Here is a 23,681-nt window from a genome sequence, read left to right on the forward strand (position 1 = left end):
TGTTTTTCTTTTCCTCCACTAGCATCACACTCTTTTGTTAGCCGACAATGTACGAGGAGCGAGGGCCCATTTCAAGTTGCAGTTCTCGCAAAATGAAGTGTTTGCTGCTCCGTCGCAGAGTCGGACGAGCAGGGGGTGGAGGCTGGGAATGTGTCCGGAGTGGAGGGGTTTCAGGGAGCTAAAGCTTTGAGATTTACATCCCTGCTGCTGATGTGCCTCGTAAATTGTGGCTTTGTGTTTTCCGACGCAATCTTTTCTGTTTTTAAACCACCTACATGGAGCCCTGCTGTGCGGATAACTGTTCGCCCGTTAAAGGGAATAAACAAGGCTGTAAAAGGAAGCTATGGCAAATTTGATGTAATGCGCAGGCCAGAATATCTCCCCTTTCATGACTGATTTTATTTTACGATCGGCAATCAGGAAAACGCTGTGCGCCCGTGTGTCATCGCCCCCCCCCCCCTCCCCTCCCCTCCCTCCCCTCCCTGCCATTTTGTCAAACATTTGTTTCCACTTGCCAAAGGCCTCTGGTGCAGCGGGGGATTCGGTACCCCTGAAATGGCAGGTGAAACTTTCTGCTTGCCTGAATAATTTCCGAGCAGAACGTTACACAGCAAGGACATGGGGCGGTGGAAAGTTAGGGGTCAATCTAAACTCTGCTGACAAGAAACAACATGGATATTAGCCGGTGGCTCTCGTTTGGCTCCGGTTAAGTGGCAGCCTCCCTTTAGCTTATCTGGCATCTCTTTTTTTTTCATGATTGCCTCAACTCATTTTCTGCTTCTCGGAAAAGGTATTCGGGAGAAAAGGAAGTGCAGAGTGCAAAACTGTGTTGTAAAAAAAAAAAAATCCGCCGCCACCCTGGTCGTAAACCGACGTGTGTAACCTATCGTCCTGGGTTCTGATCGCAGCTATCGTGTTTTACAGCTCGTTGATGACGCAACGTGGACTTACGAGATATGCCGCGGGCTATTAGCGCTGTGTGTTTAGGTCACTCCCAAGACCAGTGAGGGAAATGTCTGTCAAGAAGGCGTAATGCAAACAAGACCCCACCTTTAATTGTTTTTAAAAATTATCGTTTCACAGATCCAAATTAAAGCCGTTGCATGAGCGATAATTATTCCCTGTCACTTGGATAATTTAAGGATAATTAGAAAATTCTAAAAAAAACATGCCTTGAAAAAAATTTAAAAATAGTGCTTGTTTTCAAAATTATATTTGTAAAAATGTTTTTAGACCTACTATTTAGACTACAGACACACACTCACACACACTCACACACACACACACACTCACACACACACACACACACACACACACACGCACACACCAACGCACCCTGCCTGTCTCAGTCTTTGTGCTATGTGAACAGGACTTGTCCTTATCTGTGCACAGCTGCAACACTATTTGGGAAAATATTCAATTTCTGTGTGACCGAGGAGAACCTGGGAGGCAAGGCTCTGAGCAAACAGCAGTTATTGCGGCTCTGCCATAGCAGCCGAGAGCGAGGTCTGTCTGGGAGAGAGAGAGGGAGAGAGAGAGGGGGGATCTGCGGACGTCTGCCAGGGGAAGGAGTAATGTCTCGGCTGGATTAGAGGAGAGCGGAGCACATCCACACTTAAAAGCCCCCTTTTCCAGCAAGACAGGGCTGTTATTTAGGAACAGTGCGTGTGTGTGTAAACACTGCACAGCAATATATATACGTCTTCCATACAGGCGGCTGTTGTCCTTGACAACTGTGACTCATTGCACGTGAGAAAAGTTAGACCCCCCCCCCTCCCCCCTTTTATATTTATTTTAAAAGAAATATTTAATGTTGGGCTGTGGCCATTCTTCAGATTAGCATTATCCCAGTGAGGTGCAAAACTATAGAGCACTGTTGAACATTAGAATATTATTTTACTTTCATTCAAGTGGAAGTGTCTTTTTTATTATTTATTTTATGCAGGTTTTATTTATTTATTTATTTTTTTTTATTCATCTTTTTGGAACTTCACTTCTAATGCTGCTCTGGCTGTCATTTATTTGCACAGCAGTTGTGGTGAGTTGCTATTTTGCATTTAAGTAAAAAAAAAACATGATACTGTCCCCGAATACAGAATATGAAATTCAGAACAATCTGAGATAGATGGCATCAGTTGGAAGAAAATCACAACACTACAGTTATAAATATATATATATATATATATATATATATATATATTTATGTTTTTAAAAGACACTAATACCACGTCTTCCAATGGGTGAAAGTGGAAGTAAGAACTGGTTGTGATTTAGTAAAATAATGTTGCTCGCTAGCTCTTTGATGTGTGTGCTTATTGATGTTCTGAGAGTGCTTTAATTCAGGCGACTGCAGTAGACACTCTCCGGGATTGAAGTCCATGTTGGAAAGCAGTTTGTAAAGAATCGCTGATTTGTAACGATCAAATCGACCAAAGCGTTAGAGTGAAAACCACGAGAAAACATGAAAAATAACACAAGATATTCAAATTAATGCAGAAAGTTCAAATCCTGCAAGAGGCACGTATGTGCATCAGTCATATATTTCATCTTATATGCTTGGTTGTGTAGTTCCGTTGGGAGTCTGAGGGTTTGATGGATGACATTTTATTGTACAGTATTTAGTTGGGGAGTGTGGAAAGCTTTGTTCCAGTAGCGTGCTTTGCCAAGTCAGATGGAGTGGAGCGTCTGGTCTGGGAGTTTCAGAGGAATATCACAGGCGCGGTAACTTGCTAAAAACTAAGCTAATCAACAAAATAATTGTCTGTTCAATTGCTCGCGTGCCAGAGACATCAAACACAGCCGAGGTTGAAAAAACAATCAAATTATCTCTTAATGATTGCTCACGCTGACAGATGAGCACTTGTGAGCCGGTTGTGTGGCGAAGGCGACATATGTGAGGTGGAAGGAAACTTTGCGGTCGCTCATGTGTTCATTTTGAGAATCCATCGTCACGTGTGGTAAAAAGCGTAGCAATGTTATCTTATTGTGTGGTTTTTGGCGTCGGAACAGAGAGAGAGAGAGAGAGAGACGTATTAGTCTGTTAATTTCCGACAGTGAATCATGAATCCTGCTGCTTTTTATCTGCGCTGTTCCCACCATGTGTGGTCCACAAAAATGTTTCTGTTTCCTCTGCAGACTGAAGTTTGGCCCCTATGTCTGCTGTCTCTCTCTCTCATCTCTCTCTCTCTCTCTCTCTCTCTCTCTCTCTCTCTCTCTCTCTCTCTCTCTCTCTCTCTCTCTCTCTCTCTCTCTCTCTCTCTCTCTCTCACGTTCTCCCTCTGTCTCTCTCTCTCTCTCTCTCTCTGCGTAGATAATGTCTCTCTGCAAATGATTTAACCGCCCTCGTCGAGGCTCCTTCCAGTAATTGAACAAGCAGAGACTTGGAGTTTTTTTTTTTACAGGAAAACAATAGTCATATTATCTCAGATCTCTCTCACTGTAGAACTCTTGACATTCAGCGAAAACTCTGAGCTCGGACCGGACTCTGCCGACTGCTCCCGGGGTCTTTAATGAAGCAAGGAATCAGGTTGGCTTTTTACACAAAAAAAAAAAAAAAATCACATCGGGGCCATTAATTTTCATGCCGCCAGGACATATTGAAAGTGTTGCATGATTGGAATGCATGCCTTGCAAGATCCACCTTGGGGTGTTGTGCAGCCTCGGGCGCTACTTGGTTGACTTCGGATGCAGGAAAGCCACAGAGACTTGGTTGTTATTAATCAAATTGTTTTAGACAAACAACGAGGGCGCTTGTAGCAATAATTAGTTAAACATTTTTTTTACATTATATTCTATTAAAATGGCTATTCAACGCATTTACGTGTATGCAGGGTTTCTATGTTATTATTGTTATTATTGTTTAATAGGGGAACCTCTTGGCTTGACAATGTGTCTCAAAGCTCCGTATTTAAGTGTGATTGCCGCAGGTTGAAACGTGCATTGTTTCCTGGCAGAGCACGGGGGGGGCTTTGATTGTGTTGCTGTGGAGCTGGATTGACCTTATGTGTCAGAACGAGGTTTTTCTAAGCCTTGTTTCATACCGAGCGCTCTCCGACTCAAATGGCCTTAGGAGGAGTCGATCTTGACAGAGATGCATTGTCTCAGGCAGCCAATAAACCACTGCACTGAGTGGGTACATCTGTGAACCTCATCTCGACTACAGTGTGGGGCGAGCAACAACACGGCGACTGTCACAGCTGCACCTGCTGCTGTCTCCGTACAGAGCGCGCCTCTCTGCTGCTCCCGTGGAACCCGCATCGCTCTTCCCTCTCGGTGACAAGCCAGAGGCAGTGGTCTCTCTCTCTCTGCTTCCAGTCAACCGGAGACCAGCTTCCTGGGATAACATTTGAGAAACAGAGGACAAAATGTCATAACCCCCCCTCCAAAAAAAAAGAGATGTTAAAATGACAAATCTGCCCCGGGGGCCAGGATTTGGTTCCATCGGTGCATGGGTATAAAAAAATTCCCCGTCTGTGAAGCACAGTGGGGCCTGTGAATGCTTCTGGCGTAGTAAAACCTGACCACCACTTGAGCGCTCATTCCTCAGTGCATTTGTCCAGCTACGGTAACAGTGTGGGGTATGATATGACAGCAGGTTGTCTCGTAATATTGTGAATGATGAACGCAGACACACGGCGCTGACTGGTTCTGCACACGCGCCGCCCCTGCTCGTGTATTGAGGCCATTCAGAAGATGATCTGATCAGCTGAGAAGAGATTCAGCAGCATTAGAGGCTCTTAAACCTCAGATGTGCTCATTTTTGCCGCGCTGCTGTTAAAAGTCGCTCAGGATCCAGCGTTGACACAGCATTACTAAACCCCTCACACCTCATTCGCTTGCACTGAATAACCCGGGATAAAGAACAAAATGCAAGAAATGTATTGCCAAAAAAATGACCATTTGATCATTTGCACATCGAGACACACACAAAAAAACAAGATATAAGGGGAACAATGCCCGAGAGGGTTCTTTCAGCCTGGAGAAATGATGCAACATATCCACTTTGCTGCCAAATTGAATGTAGGAGTGTGAACAGCGATGCGGGGACGTGAGGAGTGGGTCTGACGCCGGTGCAGATAGTGTGGGATTAACGCAGGAGAAGATTGAGCGACAGTGGCCGGTGACTTCTCTTTACAGCTTTGCTTGTACAGCTGTGCCAGGCCTGGCATTCACTGCTGCCTGTCGGCTCCAACTCCTCCTCCGCCGCCGGGGGGGGGGGGTGGTAATGAACATCTTAAATACTGCAGATAAGTTGAGCTCTTGAATGTGCCTGTGTGTAGATTAATCATGTATTTCTAATGAAAATTGAAAAGCGCTTTTTATTGACACCTCGGCGGGATTCTTTTTTTTTTACGATTTGAATCTTTTTTGGCGTGTGGGCAAGAAAAGTACATACACAGGCTGCCCTCATTATTCACCATGCCTCCTTATAAATGAGGTGTGAGGCGGCTCTGCTGGTGTGAATGCTGCTATAAATCACACATACCCTGACTGCTTTATCCATTAGACTGCCCTGTTTGTCTAATTCAGCTCTTCAGTCCTGCGCAGTGGTTGAGGTAATAAAGCCAAGTGTGAGAACCTCAGCTTTCCACTGACACCTGGTGTGTTATCGCTGGAAGGGAGAGGTGGAGAAGCAGGAAGGAAGAGAATTAGCCCGAAAATGACAATCAGGTTACATCACAGATTCCTTCAAGTCCCTACAGCACATGCCTCTTTGACGCAAACCTATATTTACGTTATTTTAAAGTCTGCTTTTTAACTAGAAGTGTGGAATGTAAACATATTGGTTCTTTATATTCAAATTGTCCAGCTGATCCTATAATGGTTTATGTAATTTAAGAAAAACAATAATTTTCTCGAAAGACCATTTCAGAAACATCCCTCTATATATCTGAAACAATTAAACAACCACATTTTGAGATACATGATTTTCTTTGGAATTTTAGGTCCTCAGGATTTGTTAAACTTAAAAAAAAAGCTTTACTTACTGTGACCTGTCATTTGCAAACTGGAAAGTCTTTGGCTTCCGACTGTATTCGGAGCGCAGAAGTTTCCTCAAAAAGTACTTCCAGGTTTTTATAGAGAGTTTAACGCAGCCACACTGCATAAAATCAGTCAATAAAGCCTGAAAAGACTTTGAGGAGTCTTAACTTTTTTTTTTGAGGTAGCTGACACAGATCAGTCGCCATTAGCTAATTAATGCTCAAAAGGCATCACTGGCAAGCTACTTTTGAATATTTTAATAAATAATTCACACTAAACAGCTGTTTATGCAACTAAGAAATGAGACAATGGAAGATGGAACCAGTCGAATGTGTTTGTGATTACGAAATCACCCAATGATAAAAATCTAAACCACGGTTAAATGATGACCAGACACAAAGCTCTGAGCGAGCTGCACGAACTCCCATGTAACCGCATCTGAGCCCCGGTAACACATGTTTCATTTTTAGCATCAGCATCAGCAGCTGAACCAATGTGATGAGCCGGATTTCTGTGGTGGTTGATGGAAATGGAGAAAAGAGGCAGTGTAAAGAGGACAGTCAAATAGGAGGCGTCCACGGGGTGCATTTTTCGTCATTGCAGAAAGTGGAGCCAGTGGCATTTCTGTCATTCATCAGCCTGAGCTGATTACTAGTGAGTCTAGAGTGAGCTGACAGGATGCGGCTCCCGCAGCCATTACCATCAGAAATAGGTCCAGCAGGCCCGGAGGTGGGCGAGGCAGCCCGGAGAGGCAGAGACCTCGAGGATGGAAAAGTTTGCACGGATATGTTTCTGAGTGAGATGGTGAGGTAGAGATTTAGATTAGATTTGTAGTTTGACTTTAGAAATTCAGCATATGATCTTCTGCTCTGTAAACGATGTGATACAGACAATAAAAGTGCGACTGAGTGGGACTTGCTCTCAACTGGAAAGTCTCGTAGGCCCTTGTGCGTACAGTTTATAAAACGGAGGCAGGTGCAGACATTACTTGGGGACAGTCAGTGATGTAGCCTAGTTTATTGTATTGGTTGTACTCAGACTTATCAGTTCTGGGACGGGGGATCCAAATGGATAAATCCATAAAAACTTTATGGATTTCTGTTGGTCCACTTGCCCATCTATGCGGCAGCCCACTGGGATTTGTCCCAGGGTGCCCGATGGCCAGTACAACACTGGATTTGCTGCTATGATTCACTCCCGGCTTCTTACACACCCCAGTCCCTGAGAGACACCCCCGCTAGAGCCACTGCAGTGGTACATTGGTATTTAAACAGAAGTTTACAAAACTATTCATACAACTGGTGTTAAAGTAGCCTCAAACAAAAAGTACTACTTGATACTGTGGATATTTTGGGGTATGAAACAAAATATGGGTGACGGAGATGAAAAATATTCACAGGACAGGATATCATATATTTATTAGTTCTCCTTTAAAGTTTAAATGTTATTGACATGTGGTGATTATGCACACAGACAATATGAGTGACTTTCATTAAACTTTATGGGATGCAAATCCACACATTGCTTTTGAAGCCGCTGTTTTGTTCTTCATCAGTTTATCATTAATGAATTCTTGTCAGATGCTGAAATCATGCTCTGCATAGTGATAAATGTTGACTTAATGAATTGTTAGATAACACCTTGCCTGGTTAACAATAAAGTACAAGAATATTCCTTTAATTAGGCCTTAATCCATATCTCGTTTAATTAGCATTTTCTTTCCTGTGATTTTTTATGAATCATTTCCAGGTATTTTTTTACTCTCCTGCAGAGATAAAAAAATGAAAATTAATCATTTATATTTAACGTCGAATTTAACTGCTTATACACTCAACAATAGTGTAAAGTAGAGGTTTAACTACTTCTCTGATATAATCGACCAACCGTTTGATTGTGTAGGGAAACGCCTCACGTAGAATCTGGTTGTTGAGAGAAATTCAGTATCACCACCTCCATCACCAAGGGACTTTATCACACTTACTTCTTATTCATAGTGTGTCCCATTCTCCTGTCATTATTTTGTACAACTCAGAGCTGTAGCAATTGCAGGGATTCAGAGATTAACATCTCGTCTTCATCCTTCCTTCGGCGCTGCAGTTCAAAGGTGCGACCCGAACCCCAATCCGCTATCGTCTGGCCGTTCAATTGGTCGACTTTCCAGAGTTTGTTTAGGAATTTGAATCCCTTTGTTACTCAAAACAGGAGGGGGGGGGATAGTTTCCTGTTAAATGTTTTATCGCTGTCCACTTTCACAGTCGCCCTGCGTTTGCCTGGTCGCTCTCTCTCGCCTTGTGGTTTCAGACTCCCTTGACTTTGGTCTCGTTATTCTGAGCAAACAAATAAAAAGGGGAAGCCCTGTTTGTTTTCCTGCCTGCTTTTTTTGTTGTTGTTATCACCAAAGAGCAAACACGTCTTAAACATACACAAGGTGCAGAAGCAGCGATTGCCGTATCTGCCGTCCTATTGTGGGTGGCGGGAGATGATAACATAAGCCATGGATTCATTTACATAATTTTTAAAATCATGTCAAGCCGAAGCCTGACTCATGGTCAGTAGGAAGCCGGGGGACATTCTTGAAAAGAGATATTTTTTGCCTCTGTGATTTTGAGCTCTTAAAGCGAATATGCTGAACATTACATTTTATAATTCTCCCTGTTTTGTCATCTGCTACCACTGGAATCTATTGAGTGCAAGCCAAGTGTTTGCTAGTTGACGTCCCTCAATCCAAACCGAGCTGGAGAACACTCTGATATATAAATACCTTCACTCTCTCCGTCCCAGGGATGCTGCTCCATTGTACAGTAGGCAGGAAGGCGCGAGATCCTGAAGCACCTTAGTTATTGAAATAGGGGGCAGGAACGAGCCAATGGGTGCTTGTTTGCATCACAATCCCCCCCACTCAGTCCTGATGTGATGCTAATGAGCGCTGTGGAGAAGGCCCAGCCCCCAAAACTGTCCCCCTCTCTGAAGGTGGGGAGAGGGCGAGGATTAGTGACACTGAAACTCCACCAAGGAATCTAATGATGTGCAGCTTGGAAATTCAAAGCAACTTAAATGACTCTTTTGTGCTTGTGTTCTCTTTCACTCCACCAGTGTTTCCTTGTTATAATGCAGCCGAGTGCATTCATTTCTCATCAGAGGCTATATGCCTGTTAGACACTGTCACCACATGTATATCTTTGAATAAAAGCAAATATACCGTCATCAGGTTTTACAAGCACCATTACCTGTCGGGCCGGTACTCAGTGAAGATATATGGCTGACAAGTGATGGTATCCGGAAACGACTACACCCACTTATTTTGTCGTGGGCTTCGTGACAAGACAAGTTGCCATACCTCGTTTTAGGTTGACATGCGCCACTTGCCTTGTCTGACAACCGCATCCGTGCCATCTTTTTCAATTTAAGACAGAAATGTGCCAGGATGACGCCGGCTGCAGGAGATCCGCTCCTCTGCTCAAATCGTCGGTATGCCTTTGCTGCCGCTGTAAGGTCCTCGTGTCGTCTTCTATTTTGGTGCAGACTAGGATTATGCGGTGTCCCTTATTCTGGTTGTTTGTCCCTCTGAGCTGCCGAAAGGTTGAAAGCCTCAATTAGACACCGAGCCAACATTGGCCACATTTTGCGCAGTGCCTCTCATCTGAAAGAATTAGCACCCATCAAAAATCTAAATGTCCACCACTCCAGAAATGCAATTACTGCATTCCAAGCTTCTGCGCTTTTATGGTTTTTACGTAATGTTAGAAAAGTCTTTTTCACGGAAATGGATACAAACACAAAAACTATATACCATATGCTTTCCTGCAATGATGAGGTTAATCCCGGTAAAAGCTAGTATCAAGCCTTGGTTAAATATACCGGTTACAAAAGGAGGAGACAAGCGAAGCAAACAAAGAGGAGAAGGATTTTGGGGCTTTTAGACAATGGGCATGTGGATTTTTGGAAATGGGCTATGACTTCATTTCTGGATTGTACATTCAATTTAAGCCAAGTATGATTTTAATGATACATTCAAGGTTAGGTAACACACACACACACACACGTTGTTTAGTCCCAAAGATATTTGCTCCGTTTCTCTTTTGTTTCCGGCATCATGCTCTGTGAAGATGAGGAAAGAAAGGAAGGCAGATAAATGGCTTATTTTCACGCTCACTCCACTTCCATCTTGAACGTCTCTCACAAGTCATCTTCTCCGTTACCTTCTTCATGTTTTGTATTGCTGCCCACCACCTTAAAAATTAATCATCCTGTTTAATAACGCCTCACGATCACAGTGCATTATTGATGGTGAGGTCCTTAATAGAAGGATGAAGCAGGGTTTTTAACCCTTCAGCTGCTCATTTTTAAAAGGGTGTCGGGAGGGGGAGTCATAAAAGCGGCTTACTGGTGCATATCCGGGTAAATACAGCACATTATCACCGTAGACTCTAACTATGCCCTGTGCATCCAAAAGGGAATCGTCAGTTTTCAGTGAACGTGACTTCCACGAGTGAATCACTGACCGCCCCTGTTGAGTTATTTGTTCCCCCACAGTTCAGATTGAAGCCGGGTGACATGCATAATTTAAACGTTTCTCACCTGACACCGAGTAGCTCTGTGTGGCTTTGCATGTGCACTTGTTTGTGTTTTTGTCCCCGACTTTGCTTGGCCACATCGCCTTGTGTTATTTTTGCATGAACGCAACAATGATGTACCCGGGCTGTAATTGCGAAGATGACTCGGGGAGAGTGTCTGGGCCACCTGCCGAGCTTAGTTTGTATAATCCCTGATTTGTTTTGACTAATTTAGCCATGGTAAACTGGATCGCACAACAAATGTTTCTTTTATTGTGTCCTAACGCGCTCTATGAGCACAAACCCTGAAAGTATGTTTGTGCGCATACTAATTGGACATGGTTTCTGGACAGGGGAGGATGCACTACATACTGCATACGCTCTGTGTATTCCAAGGTGAATCACTGCGATGTCAAGGACTTATTGGACTTGATTGGCAGGTACTATCGCCATGAGATGCCCATATAATGGCAGGGCTCCCATTCCCGACCTTCCTATTTATCTTTCTGTATTAATGTCAGCCTATTAATTCCCAAGCGGAGGAACATTTGGCAAAGACACCGTTTAACGGCCCTGGCTGAATCATTCTTATCTCCACAGACCTGAAAGGAATAGTTTTGTGCTATCAGCAAGTGGAAATGACATTTTCAAATTTCATTTGAGATAATCCACTTCACTTCCCAGTAAAACATCAAAATTACAACTAAAAACGTATGGAACCTGTATTAAGACTCTGGTACCACGGAAATTATCTGACTATAATCCACAGTGTGGACAGACAGGTGTTGGTATCTGTTGGTGCTAATAGGATTTTTGTTGCATTGCTAGTGTGATTATGAACCTACGGGTTTAATATATATACAATATATTAAGGGCAATATATCTGTCAGTGCCTCAGGACACTGCTGGACATAAGAATATTACTCACTGATAAACACAGTTCTCCCGCGTTTAAATCTGAACGGAAAATATGGTCCCCTGAAATTGTTTTCCCGACAACGCCTACGTTTTAGTTTTGTCTCCATAAATGTATTGATGAGCCGGAGTGTTCCTGGGTCTGGTTCATGACTGCTTTATCCAGAAGCCATATGTCCTGACCAGTGGGGAGTACTCTAATCGATTAATTGAGTGGCTCGTAAAAATGATGAATGGCGCAAACACTGAGAGCAACGAGCATGACAGGCCCAACGCGTATGTCACACGCTCCGGCTTTTACAGTGCAGCCCATAGGAGAAGCTGGGCAGTGCTAAATTTAATTTGCGTATTCTAATCCGCAGATTCAAAAACAGTTGTTTCTATCTGCTGGCAGAAGATAAAATGGGTTAGATGACAGCGATGATGTCCTGATCAGACAAATTGGATTGTGCTGGTTGTTAACAATCTGGAATGATAGTTCACGGTAACGATTCGTAAGAAATGTTATCTGCCAGCTTAAAAAAATGACCCCTCCCCCCTTCTGCGTCTCTTTGTTTTTGTTTTTCCCTTCTGTCTCAAAGATGTAATTCTCCCTAACGCCTCCCCAAGTACCCCCACCCTCGGCCCCCCACCCTCTCCTCTCAAGAAGCCTTCCTGTCCTGTTGAGCAGCATGTTCCTGGTATTTCCCTGGCTGAGCTCCTGTCAGGGTCAGGGCCCTTGTTTCGGGCACCAGCAGTCAAAGAGTGTTTGGTTGGGTGTCATTCAGCTCCCCGGGCCCTGCGCTGCTCTCAATCATTCCCCTCAGCGGAGGGGTCATCCTCTGATTCCTCCCTGCCCCATATTTGACTCAGCAGGACTCCAGACCCATCGGATCACCGGCCCAATCTCCCCCTCTAGAGTGTGAATTTTCTGATTTACGCTTGCAAATTGTACATCTTCAGCGGTGTCGGAAGCGGGGACACAATCTCTTTGGGGAATATGTTTCCTCCACAGCTGAGGCTGAGCGTTCTCTAACTGAGCTCTATGTCCCCCAAGTATGTCTTTTTTCCTTTTCCTCCTCAAAATTGGCAAGAAAAATGGAGATAAGGAGTCTTATAGCATGTATGAATTCATGAGGAGGGGGAAATGCAGTAGAAACCGAATGGGTTCGCTTCATTCAACATGTGGTCGGTCAGTTTGCTCCTGATTTACATCTCAGTAGATCTCCTGCCCCATATTTCCCTTCCTTTGAATCCCTCTGATGTTCCGTGACAATTAACATCCCAACTCTTTCTTGAGATTTGTTGAAAGCTCGGGGGCTAATTCAAGGGTCAAGCAAGACTTGCAAGCTGTCAGTCTCTTATTGTAACTCGAGTCCCCCTCCCCCAATTGGGCTTCTTTATTCCGGGGCCCCCTCCAACCCCTCCATTCTCCCAGACCTCGTTTAGTAGAAAGGCCGGACTCTTCTTCTATTCTCCTGAGGTCCTCTAACAGCTAGAGAGGGACAACTGGGAGCTTTGTCTGAGGAGCCCGGCATTCTTTCACATCTGCCTCTTGTTTTCAGACCCCCGCTGCATTCAAAATTCAAACTGTCCTTTTTCAATCAGCCCCCCTCCCCTCCCTCCTAATAACCCCCTTCCTCCTAGTTACCAACCCTTTCATTTTTTTTTTTGCCTGAAGAAGACCAACTGACAATTTTGTCACTCAGTTGTCAATTACAAGGCGAATACATCAAGTGTACATGTGTTTAAAGCCTCGGGGCTCAGCGCTCCTGTGGCTTCTCCGTCTCTCCGAACACACAAAACATCTGTGTGCAGCGGCTTCGTATTTAGCCAAAACCGTGTGATGCCTGTTGACATCTTAGCAGTCTGGGCTCAACCATCAGCAGAGCATCGCCTCGATCACGTGTGCCGTGTCCGAGGAGCAGCTGCGTCGAGCAGGATGCTCTTCTTCGTTTGTCTACCCTGTCTCTAAAAAACCCCCCCGAAAAATCCAAACCTTGGCCTCTCTGCAGATGGTAAAACCTGCTCTGAGATCCCGCCGACCAGTCGAGGGCTATTTGAAAAACAGTCAAGGTTTGGTCTGCGGCGGTTTGTGTTACAAGGTGAAGAGAGAAGAGAAACCCCCAGCTGAGCGGGGAGACCTCTGCACGGTTAATGAGAAGCATGGCAGCCAGGCAGCCTCCCTTCAGTCGGCGCCTTTGGTGCCTCAGCATGTTAAACACTCACAGCATGATACAGAACATATTAAAGTATAGGACTGTTATCATCGATTTACAGAACACCCATCCCCACATACTACGGTTTAACATTCTGCATTTTCTCCGTGGCGGGGGGTCTCGACTGCCTCGGAGGCAGAATGTTTCAAGGCATCTTGTCTTTGTCTTCACGTACTGACACCAGAGGTCTGTCGAGCATGCTGCCTCTGATTTTGCACTAAGCTATGATGACAGGGAAGCAGGAAAAATCATGTTGACTCAACACTGTTATCTCAGGCCTTTTTTTTTTACATATGTAAACACCCACAGCCTCCAAAGACTCAGAAACATACTTGAATGCATACTTCTAATAATAGTCATTAATAAGGTGCTCCGTCATATGGTTCTATTTGCAAAATCACAGAAAATACCATGTGGAATGGGTAGTTTGGGGATTAAAGAAGTAGTTTAAGGGTTAGTGTTTTGGTGCATCACGTAATCCACAGCGTTAATCTCGACTGTGAAAAGATCAGCAGGCTCACGTGCACACTAATAACTCTGGTCTGACCAACGTGGGGCAAAACACAAATGATTTCACCTATCATGTAAATACCTTAAACCAGGTGAGCCCGCCCGTGTCAAGGTCGCGAGCCGTGCAGGCGCAGCATCAGTCTCTGAAATTGCACTTGGCATGTATGTCCCATAGTGTCGGGTGTTCTCATTCTGTGCGTGCACCGCAGAGGTCACGGAGCGAGCCAGATGGAAAGTGGGACTATATTTGATAAAAGAGTGACAAGGCAGGGGATGGTGGGAAAATAAAACTCATTCCTTTGAGTGACGGTGAAACAAATTTAATGCAACAGCTAACACCTCAAGTGCCTGTGTCGAACCGCTCGGTGAGATTTAATGCTAAAAACACCAAAAGAAAATCTATTCATTATTTATAAGATACACCGATCAGCCACGACATTAAATCCAATTACCTGTTGTGTCTTTCTCTTTTTCCCGTTTGAACATAGCCCGCACCGGTCCCTACTCACATTCATTTACAGATCAAACACCAGAGTAAACTCTCAATCTATTATTACAGAACTCTGGTTTCTGTGGAGCATGTGAACACTGTTACTTTAATCATAGTTTTCCCAGTAAATTACTTAATGTGGGAGAAGGTAATGACTGAATGGGATAATCATGACTCAGATCTCCACACAAGTGAATGTGTGTGTGTGTGTGTAATCTAAGTATTGTCTGTCTCATTAAGTGGACCAAACAGTAACGGCTAAGTCTCTGTGTGCGCGGATGAGGATGCCTAAGCCTATATGCTCACTGTACTGCTTTATTGTGGAGACAATCTGCTTAAGCTCTCATTGTTCTGAACCCAGTCGTGGGCTGATTATTCAAAGCCACTTTCCTGATCAATTTAATTGCTGCCGCATGCACACATCAGCTGAAGACAACAAGGGGTTAGGGGTCTCTGTCGGGATCCAGTGTTTGGTCTCCACGATCATCTGTCGCTCGCCTCGTCTCCTGACTGCACATTATTCCATCGAAACTAAATACACTGTGGCTGCAGCGCTCCTGTTCCTGTTAACCTCTTTTAAATGGCTCTAAAATTAGAGGTCTCAGGTGAGGCGTAATGTCATACCAGATGAGCTGATTATGGCGGGGTTTAATTATAACTTTGTTGGCTAATGTGTGCTGCTCTGCATGTTTTCCTGGATGATGAATTATTACACCGTCTGAGAACCCAGACAAAACAGATCAAAGAGTCCTCAGCCTGTGAATCCTCCGGTGGAGGAGCCGACCGGGGCCGGCTCTCTGCGGCTCCGGCTCTCCACGGCAAACAAATTCCTCACTGTCTCTTCAGTTCACTTCTCTTGTTAGCTCCGAGTGTGATGGATAACAGTCGGTCCCCTGAATCTTAGCAAGCAATCGCAGGTGGCAGACGCTGACACAAAAAAAAATGGAATGTTGTTTTTGAATGTGCGGAAATAATAGAGGGGAGAAAAAAACAGTTTCTAATGGGGTCCTATGTGCTTTGTTGCCTTAGCGATGCCATATCCCATGGTGAATTTGCTAATGGTTCACAGGAGTGAGAGGACTGAGCTTAGCCCGGCAGTGTAAACACGCGGACAAAAGGGAGCTGTTAGTGGTGCGAAACACATGCCCGGGCGCGCAGGTAGGCATTAGGTTTCACCCGACACCGCTCCGGCGCTGTATCCATGACAAGGGGAGGAGGCCATTTGCTTTTGTAGCGAAAGAGAGCAAAAACAAACAGTCAAACAGACGAGTACTAGAGGGGCAGGTATGGATGAGGTGGGGGGAGAGGGATTCAGGTTTGGAGGGGGGGTGTGAGTGAGAGAGAGAGAGGGAGGGGCTGCAGATAAGGTGGTCTGTGATCGGCCACAACAAAGAAGTGACCATTTGCCCGTGGTGTTTCTTCATGCTTGTTTGTTTGTTTGTTTGCTCAGGGGTTGGGGGAGTCACAAAGTATCAGTCAAACAGAAGCACTGTGACTTCTTGAGTCATCTGAAATAGCAGTCGTAAAAGATTCTACTTGTATAACATTATAATGTAGTGCAGTTATTTATTTAGGGAAATGTGACTCAGCTGTTTACATGGTGACATATGAGACTGTTTACAGTTTGAAAACTAGAATAGAACTCGGGAGTACAGTGCCATGGTGTATTTTTATCGACTCCTTAAATATGCATCTTTTATTTAATCCATTTGTTATTCCCTGGAAATTTGGTGAAGATGTTTAAAAATAACAACCTTGCAATGTGTAAATAAACAATCCTGGATCCGCCCCCCTGATCCAGATCCACACCGAAAACTTCTTCACCGTTTCTTTCCATCCAGTGGTTTCTGTGAAATGCTGCCAACTAACAAACAAATGCAGATGAGTTATTAGCATTATGCTGCATCTTTAATTGACCACGTAGACTGTCTAACAATAATTACTCAATTACCTCAGTTGCTCTATTTTCCAAGCTCATGTGAACCGATGTGACTGTGGCGGGACGTAAAGCTTTCTGACTAATGGATGTCAAGCTGCTTCCATGGATAATTAAAGCATCCAACGTCACTGTGAGGTCATTTAACATCAACATTGACTTTGTTCTGTTGATTTAATCCTTTACATTTTAACCTGTAGTAAGGAATTCAAATTTTAAATTTTTCTGTCAATATCACCACTCATATTCCATGATTGATCCATATACATCTTTATCTAAAAGCAACATTTTAAAATAACCACAAAAGTCGTAAAGTAAAAATATGTCCTTTGCGAAAGGTGTAGAAATCTGAATTTGACGCAGCACTGATCAGGTTAGCATCACTTGTTATGGGTCACGAGGAGATGGGGTGGGTGGGGGGAGGGGGGGCCTTATCTGTTTGATAATATCACTGGTCCCTCCCTGCTCCTCCTCCCGGCCTCTGAATTGGTCAACGTTCGGCCGCCATCAGGGGGATTTCCCCTCCTCAGGACTATTGACCCTCTGAGCTGGTTTTACTTTGGTGGCTGGCTGGAGTTTGTAGGATTTCACAGCTTCAGGTTCAATGCTGCAGTGGAATGTATATGCAGCATCGAGTGTGACCGGGTGACTTCCTCTGTGAAATCAGCCAGGGGACCGAGCTGGCACGTGGAATAAATTTCCTCCCTGACCTGAACCGTCTGTCTCGCTTTCTCCTCCACAGGTGAGAGAGGATCAACGATGAGCATCTCTGAGAGCGGTCGGCTTGGACTTTTTTAATCAGAGCCTTTTGAGTCCCGACGCCAACCTGCCACAGACCATCACCGCCCGGCGCCATGGCGTGCTCTTTGTGGAAACTACACACCTTCTGCTGGTTCCTCATCACACTAGCCCAAGTGCACTCCACAGAGGGTAAGTCCCCCAAAAAAAGAAGCCGTCGTCTTTGTCTTCTATAAAAACATTGTGTTTTGATCTCATGTCAGTATTTTTTTTTAGATTATCTTTTGAATGGGTATTGTTTCAGGCTCAGTGGCAGCCGCTGCCAGGAATCTCTGTCGTCTTCCTTATAGCATGAGCAGTGAAATTGTGACTCAAGCCAAAGCTGCTCCTGTGAGAGCGAGCAGTGTAAGTAATGCAGCTCTGAGGACAGTGGGCAGAGGCGGATGGGGGATAATCTTGAGTGGTTTCATTAGTTGGTAAATTGTGATTTGTCTGAGATTTTCTGCTTGAAAGCGCCAGTTGTTCCCAGTTGCATCAGAGCCGGATCCATTTGTGAATCCCTCGCTTAAGAACTGTTCAGCCTCACGGTGGGCTCGCAGACTTCACACCTGGAAAAGTATAAAGCCTGGATTTGCTTTAATCATAGTGTATTTAGCTTCCGTTAAATAACTCGCTGCTGTGTCGTAATTGCAAGATTTATGCATCCAAACCATGTCTCATAAACTGTTTCCCGTTCGTATTAGCGTCTAATCAAAGCAATAGAGGCACATTTCTCAAACGGTTGATGACTGGATTTAGAATAACTAAAGTTGGCATCTTTTCAGTGCAGTTCATCAGATAAGACATTACCGATCTGGTCGGCTGGTGCCAACATAAACGCTGGCAAACTGTTCACTATACCTGCTTCATTGATTGATTTAAAAAAAATAACTCCGTAATGTGATATTACTGATTAAAGTTTGGGAGGTAATCATTTCTCAAGATGCCTAATTTACACTGGAGCAAATCACACCGGCAGGATTTATGATATCTGCGTTTCTCCTGTATCATCTGGCCTGGATTTGATTTTCCATATAAGAAGTGTGCAATCTGAGTAGTGTGTGGTCTCTAAGGGCTCGCTAAGGGTGGCTTTAGGAAGCACATCACAGAAATCACTTCAACAGCACTATTTCTGTTCAGATGTATTCTGTATGTGTTAGCAATGCATGCCACTTGCAAGAAAGGATGTTACAGCCTTGAGATCTGGGTGTTAACCCAGTCGGGGGCAGGGAAGATAGTTGGCTCCTCGTGGAGTTTCTGTCACATGTTTTAGTACATCAGATTTCACCAGGCGCAGGGTGTTGACAGTGTTTGTAAGGTGGGAAGCCAGCGAGGGATTCCAATGAAACTCAGACATTAGCTCAATGAAAAACATAAACAGAGTGAGAAGTGTTTCTAAAGCTGCGTTCAGACATACACTGGACTCCACAGTGCAAATGTCCTGGTAAAAAAAAGCGGTGTCATACACATAGAAGCCACGGACGGAGATGTCAAGAGAGTTTGAGATGTGTGTCGTCGTGAAAATCCCGTGATCCCGTGGTCCCGTGATCCCGTGATCCCCAGACCCATTTCCATCCAGCAGGATGGAAATGGGTCTGGAATCGGATGTTTAATGGAGTTTACCATTCAAATATGAAGAATGCAGCTGAAGATTGTTTCGGGCCAGACTCGTTCCCATCAACAGGTTAATGTACGGAGCATGCAGGCGAGGGGGGGTGCGAGGGTAGAGCAGGCAGCATGCAGGAGTTAGGACGTGACGGAGAGGTTTTCTGCTGCAGGAATCACACGTTGTGGTTTAAAGCAGATTGACTCCGGTGTCGACCCTTCACACCAGGAGCTCTTGAATTTCCAAGTACACTGATCTGATTGGGTTTGTTGTATAAGTATGACCTGCGTCTTTTTCATCTTGAGATATTTGTGTTCTTCCATGTTCGTGTCCGTCGGGAGTTAGAAATTTTGTCAACACATCCACTCACTCGCTGTGACATTTTCCTGCCGCATTCTCCGACATTTACGGATGTTTTACCAGGGGACTGGCAGCAGAAGTTCCAGAAGAGAGCAACGCACTCGAACATTTGTTTCTCTGTAGTTTGGTCAGGGTGCATCTAGAAGCCTGAGTGAACCTTGGTACATGGGAGTCACTGCTGACATTGTGTGAGGTGACACCCAGCAGCCCGAATCCTCCCCGGGCAAACACACAGAGAGCGATAAGCGACCTCAGTTTGGCAGAAAACCTGAAACTGTAGAAAACGCCCAATCCAAATCAAGGGAAGAAATGAGTCAAAACAACAAAGCACAAAGCCCATTTATTCATGACATTTATCATTCACCTTTTCCCTCTCGTTGCACCCTCCCCCCCCCCCCCTTTCCCATCACAGCCCCAGAGATCAGCCCACAAACAGTTCATTACAAACAATATCCCCAAGTAAACATGCTTCATTAAACTGCGTCTACCCCTAATATCTTTTTAATGCATTTTTATAATTGAATTAAATGGGTTAGCGGAATGCTGTAAATAGTTTAAAGTTTGTTTTTTTGCCACTTGTTTTTTTATGTCTGAAGAAAGGGATGCAAACACACACACACACCCACACACACACACGCGCACACACACGCACACAGACACAGCCGGGATTGATACTGCAGCTGTGGGGGATTGTGTTCCTCTCTGACCTCCTTCTACACAACATTTCTCATTCTGCTCATTTGACTGCATTTGTTTGACTCGTCTCCGCAAATGTTTTAATCTGCTCAGCCGTCTCGCCCTTCATCATCCATTTTCTCTACATCTTAACGTATACTTATATGTGTGTGTGTGTGTGTGTGTGTTTGTGTATACATATACACATACATATGTACATATTTATGGAACCCTGGGGACTACAGCCTTTCAACCTAATGGTATGGAATTAACCGTGTTATACGCTGTGTGTTTTATTATGGTCAATACATAGTGAAGTGAATATCTTGCTCTATGAAGATATGATTTCGTCATTTAGAGTCAGTGAACTGTTTAAACCACTAAAATAATTATTTTGCTGTAATACAGATATTTTGAAATACAGTACAATATGTCCGTAATTGTAAAAAAGACCAAGGGGTGCTGTCTTATGTAATAGATACAGTTATCAATATTGATATTAATAGGGAAATCCTGACATGATATTAAGAATAAAGATACTCAAAGAGTCATCGTGTGTACATTTGGCCATTTGGTTAAAATTTCACTGAAGAGCTATTCCAAACTTACACGTCAACTTTTTTATAATAAGTACTACTCGAGTGATGTCAGATATCGGGGGGTAATCTGGGTTTGGGATAAAAACTTGTATTAGATGTAGAGTCAGCTTTTCAAACTGAGGGCGTGGAGTGGAAATGAAAGAGGAGCCAACAAAAGACTGATTTAAGATGCGGTCTGGGAGGAGCTGACTTCAGTGCTTCTGGAGCTTGATCCATATCAGAAGGAATATATACATATACTTGAAGTAAACGATTTATTGAGTAATTTTTGTTGCAGATTAAGGCAGGAAGATATGGACAAAATGAGTATAGAGATAAAAAATAAAGCATAGATACAAATATGACTTGATAATTAGCACGGTAAATGCCTATTAGTTATATGATTAAATACAGACGTTTGCTCCTATTGATGTATTGAACCTTTGTTATATGCTATTGATGAAAATTATATTGTCATAATTATTGATATCGATTTACTGCTCAGCCCTAACTCAGAGGATCGTTCAATGACAATATATGTTCCTCAAGATCAGTGATCACTTTAATAGGCATGCTTAACTTTGACCTGCTCTGATATTTATTGGTATTTCATCAACACAAATTGGCCCTCTGGCATTTGTGTTGATCTTCTTTGAAGCAGCAGGTTTATTTAGTGTCCCCTGTGAATGTCATCATAGCAACCCAGAAGAAATGAGGTTTAATTTATAATAATGACAATAATGATAATAACTTTATTTGTGTAGCACTTTTCTAAACAAGGTTACAAACTGCTCACAAGGTTACAAAGTGTTTATGAAGTAATGATGTTTTATTTTCTTGTTGCAATATGTAAAAAACCTGTGATGACTTTCCCTCGCAACACATGATTAAATTGGCTCACATGTCTTTCAAAATAATTTAGTCAAGTCTGGTGGGGTTAAAAGGATTTGTCTGTATCAGCGACAGAATAACAATTCACACCTAGCTCCACCGCCGCTGCTCCCTCTTCAAAGGCTTTTTTCGAAGCTTGTTAAAATGACGGTGTCGCAGAATTAGAGAGCAGAGCAAGGATTCTGTGTCAGGAGGTAGAGGCAGGGCAAAGTTTGCAAGAAACCAAAGAGGGCTAAGAATAAATCAGGAGAAAATGCATCTGCAGTAAGTTTTTTTGATGTTTCAGACGGTGATCCATCTCCATCTATTGTGATCAACTGAATTGTTTTGAAATCTGTGTTTATTGGTGGTTTTTCAATCCGTTGAACACCACACCACTCTATCGAAATATATAAAAATCAAAGTACTGTAGTTTTTCTCCAGACTCCATGTAATGTCATTACTGTGGAGCTGGTGCTGGTTATGGTTGTGAGGTGACGGGTATTTAAAGGAGTTTGCCATAAAAGGGTTTCAGTTCGCTTCCTTACACCCTGAAAACCACGCTATTGTTTCTCCTCGTAGCTTTCAATGTTTCGAAACACTTGAGATTTCTCAAGGGCAACAGTGAAGGGCACCTTTTAAAAGTCCTGTTTTTGTACCATGTGAAAGGAAGACAGAAGACACTTAAAAACCTTCACCTCAAAGTGAATGGAATGAAATAGACAATCAAGGTGTTCTGAAATGTAATTACTGGAAGTAGAAGCCCACGGCTTAATGTAAGACAGAACTCGCAAGAACAGGGTTGTGACACTCTCAGTGCTGCGCCTGCTACCTATTTGCTCTGGTTAGCCAGGAAGACGTATTCATATAACTTCATGAAGATGACCCAATCCCTCAGAACTTTTCTCCTGACCCGACATCAAGCCCGCTAGTTTTCATGGAAAGCAGGTAATTGTCTAACAGGCAAAATTCAATCAGTTTAAGTTTATCCATGTATCATAAACCCACTCTTCAGAGGCAGAGAAACTATCTCTGTATTTGCAGACAGTCTTTTCATTCTGTCCACTAGGGGCCTCTTTCTTATTTTATATTGAAAAAAAACCTGAAGAAACTGTCAAGCAAGTATTTGTGGAACCATGGGCGCATCAGGCAGAATGTCGTTTAAAGATATTATTTGAGTTTGGTCCGTGGAAAAAGTATAGTACCACACTGCGTCACCAGCCTCCCTTTCCCTGACCACTAATTCGGTATTTGATGTACTGATTCTGACTCAAAGCCATTTGGGCGGACGGTGGACTTTTCCTTGTCTCATATGTCTTCAGTCAACAACTTCTGTTGGCTTTGACTCTCCACCTACTGCTTGATGCCATTGCGGTGGTTTACAGCAGACCGGGGAGTCTGGCTTCCCGTGGAGCCAGGCAGGCGTGGGGCCTGTGTACGAAGGCCTGCCGTGCTGTCACGTCTCTTTCATCGCCAGCCAGGCTTGGCCAATAAGGAGATAAGGAGACAATGACTGGGAGAGCAAGCAGTGGCAAGGTGTAACCACAGCCCCTGGGTCTCCTCCCTGCTGAGCACTTCAAATCCTCATTAGGATTTTCAGCAAAGGAAGGAGGGATTTTGTGGATTAGGCCTTTGTCACAGCTGGCTCCAGGTTGGTGTTTGTCACGCAGGAGAACAGCGGAGCGCTGACATCTTGCCACCCTTCTTCCTCCCACCCAAACACAGACCCCCCCTTCACCTGCATGGTAGAGGCAGTAAAAAGATGTTCCATCAACCCAAAGTGTGTGAAACTCATAGCTAATAACCGCCTGCCCTTGCCACCCATGTTTTTAATGTCATTCCAGTGGTATGTTTGGGTCTGTGGGTTTGAGCTGCTGCATTAGCATTCTTCGTCATGGTTATTTATGCGGAAATAACCTTGGGAAGCATCATTAGTTTTTTGTTTGCTGTCGCGGTCCATAGCTCATGCTGGGATCTTACTTGGCTGTGACTCGGATGCGGCGGTCAATGCAGGAGGTACGCTGCCTTTTTTTCAACCCCAGTTGCCCTCCTTCACGTATCAGTTATGGCTGGAGCAATGTAAATGGAATTATATGAGGCTATTTATCCCTTCACAGCTCACTTATTTCAAGGTTCCCAGCTTAGATGGTTTTCCTGGGTCTATTTGCAGAGATCTGGCCGTTCGTCTAATGAAGTCAGGGGTCTTGTGATCTTCTCACACCAGACAACAG

General features: G+C 43.9%; 1 protein-coding gene across 10 annotated transcripts in view; it reads left to right on the top strand.

Moving 5' to 3' along the window:
- Window positions 1-23,681, top strand: part of adgrl2a (adhesion G protein-coupled receptor L2a) — a 97,768-nt gene that overhangs the window by 3,791 nt on the left and 70,296 nt on the right. For all 10 annotated transcript variants that reach the window (XM_062395868.1, XM_062395871.1, XM_062395872.1 and 7 more), the window contains exon 2: window positions 17,327-17,514. In XM_062395868.1, coding sequence (XP_062251852.1) covers window positions 17,439-17,514 — 76 coding nt within the window. In that variant the 5' untranslated portion in view covers window positions 17,327-17,438. The remainder of the gene's footprint in view (window positions 1-17,326; window positions 17,515-23,681) is intronic.

This window comes from Platichthys flesus, chromosome 9, assembly GCF_949316205.1.
Source record: "Platichthys flesus chromosome 9, fPlaFle2.1, whole genome shotgun sequence".
NCBI classification, from domain to species: Eukaryota; Metazoa; Chordata; class Actinopteri; order Pleuronectiformes; family Pleuronectidae; genus Platichthys; species Platichthys flesus.